At 40.6% G+C, this 6,759-nt stretch overlaps 2 protein-coding genes across 2 annotated transcripts; both read right to left on the reverse strand.

The window, feature by feature from the left end:
• Positions 1-1,376: 1,376 nt before the first annotated feature.
• On the reverse strand, positions 1,377-2,136 carry LOC106083222 (lectin subunit alpha-like). The gene is made up of 3 exons (XM_013246112.2): positions 1,970-2,136; positions 1,794-1,905; positions 1,377-1,740 (listed from the first exon to the last, which is right to left on the reverse strand). The coding sequence occupies exons 1-3, from the start codon at positions 2,102-2,104 to the stop codon at positions 1,451-1,453; spliced, it is 537 nt and encodes a 178-aa protein (XP_013101566.2). The 5' UTR covers positions 2,105-2,136; the 3' UTR covers positions 1,377-1,450.
• Positions 2,137-4,771: 2,635 nt separating this feature from the next.
• Positions 4,772-5,568, reverse strand: LOC106083220 (lectin subunit alpha). Its single transcript, XM_013246110.2, has 3 exons — positions 5,394-5,568; positions 5,216-5,327; positions 4,772-5,147 (listed from the first exon to the last, which is right to left on the reverse strand). The coding sequence occupies exons 1-3, from the start codon at positions 5,526-5,528 to the stop codon at positions 4,858-4,860; spliced, it is 537 nt and encodes a 178-aa protein (XP_013101564.2). The 5' UTR covers positions 5,529-5,568; the 3' UTR covers positions 4,772-4,857.
• Between the last annotated feature and the right edge of the window lie 1,191 nt (positions 5,569-6,759).

The following is a 6,759-nucleotide window of genomic DNA, read 5'->3' on the forward strand; positions in this document are numbered from 1 at the left end:
CGACAGAAACCTGCCTCAGACCAATAGCACGACTTCGTCCGCATAAGCGATAATCCTCGTGCCGTCCCCACAGAGATCCATCAGGATTTCATTAATAACGAGGTTCCATAGAATCGGCGAGAACACCCCACCTTGGGGTGCTCCTCTGGTCACCCGCCTTCTGACCACACTATCTCCCAGGTTCGCATTAATAATCCTGCCATTAAGTATATTATTGGTCCACTGGGAGATTAAGGGGTGAATCCCCGTGCGGTCCAGTGCGGCGACTATCGCCCCTATCACCACATTATTAAAGGCCCCCTTTATATACAAGAAGGTCGCCAAAGTGTGCCCCTTCTGTCGGAGAGACGTCTCGACCAAGTTATTTGCCCGGCATCTCTTTACACACTCAGGGACATCGGCGGGACCAACGCAGCTAAAGCCAAAACCAGAGTAGTCATCGAGAGAGGGGGAGATATTGAAGCCATAGAAACTGGGATCAACTGGGATCTGTGGGACATTAACAAAGGTATCCTTAAACCCATTGATGTCCAAGTTGGATGAACATCTATTAGTCTTTCTTTCCCAATTCCGATGTCTCGAATAACCTTCCAAGTTTTCTGGGAGCCTAATGCAGAAGAAAAGCGTCTGTAATAGTAGTCTTTCTTGGCTATCTTAATCAACTTATTGACGTGGTCTCTTGCTGAGCGAAAGGCATCATGTTACTCAGGCGTCCTGAAACGTCACCACCTGCAATGCGCCATATGCCTCTCGTGAATAGCCGAATGAATATCCCGGGAGAACCACGGTTTCGTTCTGGAGGACACTTCTCTAGTCTTGAGTCTTGGGACCGTAAGTTCCTGTAGGTCATGGATATTCCTCTCTGTAGAAAGTCAGTTTGTTCATCGATAGTTTCCATACGAAATATCAGATTCCACTCGAAAACCAAAAATCATGGTCGAGACTGGCAAAATCTCTATATGAATGAGTTTCCCGAGACTTGGAGAGCTCATATTCATAACATAAAGTTCAAGTCATGGTTCGAAAAACATGAAGCTGACAGTTGGTCGTATAGGCGCACTTTAGAAGTGTCACTAGCAAAGAACAGATCGAGAAGCGTGCTGGAGGATGCGGAAAAATGCGAGGGAATTGTTGAATTGGCAGGCAAAAGCCCCAAGGAAGACATTTCAAACGTCAAGCTCGTATCCTGTAAAACGTTAGAGTTGAAGTCCCCAGCAACCACAATGTCTGAGTAAGCAAGAGAGAGAAAGAGGTTCAAGGACAGAGAAAAAATCTCGCGTATCCGTAATTTGTGTAAATTTTCATTAGAATCTGAGATGATGGTTTCCCTAGATTCGTTCCAACCGAAATAATAATGTTTTTACTTGTTCAACATATACGTATGGGAGAAACATTTCCCGAAAATTTAATTTTTATAAAAAAGTTTGAGTCCATTTCCTTTACTTTCATCTCAATGCATTGCCAACACCTGTTCGATGAAATTTTTCTTCACCTCCAAATCCTTGCGTGCTGCTACCAATAACGGATGCTCTTCGCATATAAAGCCGATGGTATAGTTGCAGGCAGCATCGTTCCATTCGAAATCGGTGACATCCCAGATATTGATGCAATCGCCATTATTATGATTATCGGGATTGCCTTTGCTCCAATTGCTAAAGGCAAATTTTTTGCCACTAGAAGCCCAAACGAATCGACCCTCTTCGCCTAAATCATTGCCACCCAGCCATAAATTGACCTTAACTGAAATTGAAATAAATCACCATAAATCCATAGAGATTTCGAGATTTCTCTACCTGAGTTGTCTCTTAGAATTTGTGTCAATGCGGCACTTTTCTCAGGCGAATACACGGCTATCAGAGACATATTTTGAATGGCACATTCATCCCAAGCCTCAAACCAATTGTACTAAAGTTAAGAAAAGGAGAAGGGATAATTAATCAGAATGGCCCGGAGTAGATGACTTACTTACCTTCTGATCGGTTTCCACATAGATGGTTCCCACCCCTTCTAGCTCATAAACTTTATTCTTTGCCACTGCCTGGACCAAATGACCAATTGTTAGTAGAACTGATAGTATTACCAAGGTGTTCGTAAAGACTGTCATGTTTGATTGTCAAATGTTGAATGGGGCAAATTTTTGCAATCTTGGGTTTTAGATTGAGAAATGTTTTCAATTCAATTTGCTGATAAGAAGCTTTTTTAAATATTATTTGGGCAGGCATTCAAATGATGGGAATTTCCAATTCCAGATGTCCGATAAGAGTAAAAATTTTGCTGAATTTTTTAAACATTATGAATTCAAAACTTGACAGGTAAGAGCGGGCCGAATCTTATATACCCTCCACAATGGATCGCATTTGTCGAGTTCTATGTACGTTATCTCTTTTTAAGCAAACAAATAATATTGAATAAGAACTGTTATGCTATTGGAGCTATATCAAGTTATAGTCCGATTCGGACCATAAATGAATGCTGAACATTGCAGAAGTCATTGTGTAATATTTCAGTTCATTCGGATAAGAATTGTGCCTCGTAGGAGCTCAAGAAGCAACATCGGGAGATAGGTTTATATGGGAGCTGTATCAAGCTATTGATCGATTCAGACCATATTAGACACGTATGTTGAAAGTCATGAGAGAAGCCGTTGTACAAAATTTCAGCCAAATCGGATGAGAATTGCGCCCTCTAGAGGCTTAAAAAGTAAAGACCCAAGATCGGTTTATAAGGCAGCTATATTAGGTTATGAACCGATTTGAACCATACTTAGCGCAGTTGTTGGAACTCGTAACAAAACACCTCATGCAAAATTTCAGCCAAATCGGGTAAGAAATGCGCCCTCTAGTGGCTCCAGAAATCAAGATCCAAGATCGGTTTATATGACAGCTATATCAAGTTATGAACCGATTCGAACCATACTTAGCACAGTTATTGGAAGTCATAACAAAACACCTCATACAAAATTTCAGCCAAATCGGATGAGAATTACGACCTCTATTGGCTCAAGAAGTCAAGATCCCAGATCGGTTTATATGGCAGCTGTATTAGGTTATGCACTGATTTGAAGCGTAATCAGCGCAGTTATTGGAAGTCATAACAAAACACCTCATGCAAAATTTCAGCCAAATCGGATGTGAATTACAACCTCTAGCGTCTCAAGGAGTCAAGATCCAAGATCGGTTTACCTCTAGAGGCTCAAGAAGTCAAGACCCAAGATCGGTTTATATGGCAGCTATATCAAAACATGGACCGATTTGGCCCATTTACAATCCCAACCGACCTACACTAATAAAAAGTATTTGTGCAAAATTTCAAGCGGCGAGCTTTACTCCTTCGAAAGTTTGCGTGCTTTCGACAGACAGACGTACGAACAGACGGACGGACATGCCTGAATCAACTTAAAATGACAAGACGATCAAGAGTATATATACTTCATGGGGTTTCAGACGCATATTTCGAGGTGTTACAAGCAGAATGACGAAATTAGTATACCCCCATCATATGGTGGAGGGTATAAAAATCTAATAACAAAGACTTCGATTTGGGGGTCATTGAATGACATTTTCTAGTAGGGGCTACTTTATCAAGTTATAGACGGATTCGTTAAAAATTTCAGCAAATTATACAGTGATCTAGAGGCTCAAGAATTCAAACCGGGAGATCGGTTTATATGGCAATTAATTCAGGTAATTTGTCGATATGGATCATACCTGGCACATAATGCAAAATTTCAGCCAAATAGGATAAAAATTGCGTCTTCAGAGGCTCAAGATGTCAAGATCCGATATCGGTGTATATGACAGCTATACCAAAACATGGACCGATTTGGCCCATTAGCATTCCCAAACGACTTACGCCAATACTAATTCAATCCCATGGCAACCGGTTGTACGCACCGGATGGACCCGATGAAACCCTTCATTGGCAAGGGCTGCCACCTCAGTGTATATGTTTGTCTCTTTTTCGTCATGGGAGAGGCACATCCCGGAGTGCCTTCTCCGCACGAGTTCTTGTCTGTGCCGGGATGGAAAAGAACCCAGCAACCTGGTTCTGTTCGGTTTGCCAGAACCGTCTCCATCATCGGTCGCTGTAAGTGAGGTGTAAACGGTGCATGGAATGAGTACATTTCCGATCTTGCTCTGGCCTTACATCACTGCGGGAGTATAATCACACTGAATATGTTGCAAGGTGCTGTGGGTACATAGACAGCAGTGGGTCACAAGGGTCGTCGTCGTCGCCCTCTGAGTCCTCGTCGTCGGACTATGTGAAAGAGCTCTGCGCGAGATTGCAGACTATATTGTTCAGAGGGATAAAAAGATAAGAGGAGAGGATAAAAATGGGGAAGTGTATTACACATCTGACGAGAACTTCTCTCGCCGTGTGCCGGACTTCGTTGTTATCAACGGTACTGGCTGAAAACCCACTCTGTGACACCCCGAAGGATCAATTCCATCAAGAAACCGATTTTTTCATTCGAGGTGAACCCCATATCTAGTGATTATCCATATCATCTTGAATGTGTCTGCATCCAGACCTCGCCGAAGTGAACCTAACGGTACACCAAGAAAGCCTGTGATTCGAGTTACAATAACCAATTTTCGAACTGGAATCTAGGTTTCAATCATTGTTTTATGAACCTGAAGAATACAGAAAACGAAGCTCATTCTTTGAAATGTTCAACTTCATTATTATCGTGTTCTAGTTAAGCAAGATACTCATGCTCAAGCGTTATTTGTCATTTTCAGTGCGAAACAATTAAAATAATAAACTCCGCTTTAAGAAAAATTATATATTATTTATTTCTTGTAAGTGGAGTCATGGAGATTCGGCAGCGAAACCTTTTTTTACACTAAGGTCAACCTATAGCTCAAATAAACGATCCATAAATTCCTTTTTCATCTCAAGATCTTTGCGAGCTGTCACAAGTCGGGGATTCTCTTCGCATATAAAACCAAAGGTATTATTAAATTGGGCATCGTTCCACTCATAGTCGGCTGATTTCCAATAATGGACACAGCTGCCCACATCTCGGACATTATCGGGATTGCCTTTGCTCCAGTTGGTAAAGGTGAAACGTTTGCCGGTGGAGGACCATACAAAACGACCTTTGTCACCCCAGTCATGGCCACCAATCCATAAATTGGATTTTACTTGGAAAATAAAATGAAAACAATCTGGAAACAAACCATAACTTTTTTTTTATAATAATTCTACCTACATGAGTTCTCTCTCAAAAGCTGGGTTAGGTCCTCATTTTTCTCCCACGTATCCACAGTTATTAATACCATATTCTGGGAGACACATTCATTCCAAGCTTGAAACCAATTGAACTAGAAAAGTTAAGAGAATGTTAAAGTTAAATCTTTCCGGAGAGCAAGATCAGAGCGTTGAATAACCTTTTGATCATTTTCTATGAAAATGTTGCCAACATTTTTCAAATCATACCATTTTTTCACCGGAATACCATAAACAATATCTATGATCAATATTTGTATGATCAGTAATGAAATATTAACGAGATTCTTCTCCATACTCTACTCTGGTTTCACTTGAAATGTCGAATACAAGAGCAAGCCGTCTTCTATTCATATTTAAATATTAATCAAAGACCTTATCGGCGTCTGAAATGGTATGCTGATAATTTTAAATAGACTTAAGGGGGATCCCTGAATGTAAATACCAATGATAGACTAATAAAACTGTCAAACAATTTTGGTGTTATGATGTTGTATGCGATGGTATCACGTCAGTTGAGCAAAATCCCAAAAAGCTTAAGAGTACTTAGAACAAACTATTTTTGGGTCCGAACAGGAGGTGAAGGGTCCCCATATTTTGTGGTATATCCGAGATGGGTAAAGCGAATTTTCGTTTGAAGCCAAATAATTTAAATTTGTGGTCAAATACCTAAGGGGTACTCCCCCCATAAAAACCCCTCCAACCGAGCACATAGACCAACCGGTACAATACGGACCAAGTGTCAGGTGGACCGGCTATATCAAAGAAATTTCCGCACATTGGGTATTTATTGGGAATTCACGGGATAAATCCCAGAGAACTGCATGAGACCCACAATTTGGCACTCAATAGCCACTTTGGCCAAAGCAATTGTCTGTATCGCATGCCACATAAAAACAAACTTAGCTAGAAACACACGCACAAATACACAAATAGAGTGCGAGATGGGCGAACGTTTTAGTAATTGTTCAGTGGATGTGATTGTCAATTTGGAGATAGGGTTTCTGCTTTATCTTCCCCATACCCTAAAATAACGCGGGTTAAAGACACCAAAGTGGGTAAGAATTAGAAGAGAGGGTTTCTGCTTAGTCTTCTCAAAGTTATACTGGTAAGTAATCGATAACATGCAACAACAGATGCTAAGAAACGATTAATAGTCATTTTCACTATATAGTACTAATATATAACACAGCAACTACCCATTCTAATACACTGACTTGTAACCATTAATTTACATTGTGTACACAATTTATTTTGTCCTACACGATATAAATTAATGGTTACACTACACTTTATGGAGTGTTGGCAGCAAAGAGGGTGGAAAAGGAGAAGATTTGGCATTAGAGCGAAATTCGAGATGACCAGTGACAAAAGCTAAAGACACAACATGTTTGAATTGCTTACGGTATTTCATTTTTCCTTTTATTCCAACCTTCGGCTGCAAAGAATCAAAGCACAATACGAAAAAAATGTTCGAACAAATGCCCGAATCAAAATAGAAAAACCCAGTTATTGTAAAAATATCGG

The sequence above is a fragment of the Stomoxys calcitrans genome, chromosome 4 (assembly GCF_963082655.1).
Source record: "Stomoxys calcitrans chromosome 4, idStoCalc2.1, whole genome shotgun sequence".
In the NCBI taxonomy this organism is placed as follows: Eukaryota; Metazoa; Arthropoda; class Insecta; order Diptera; family Muscidae; genus Stomoxys; species Stomoxys calcitrans.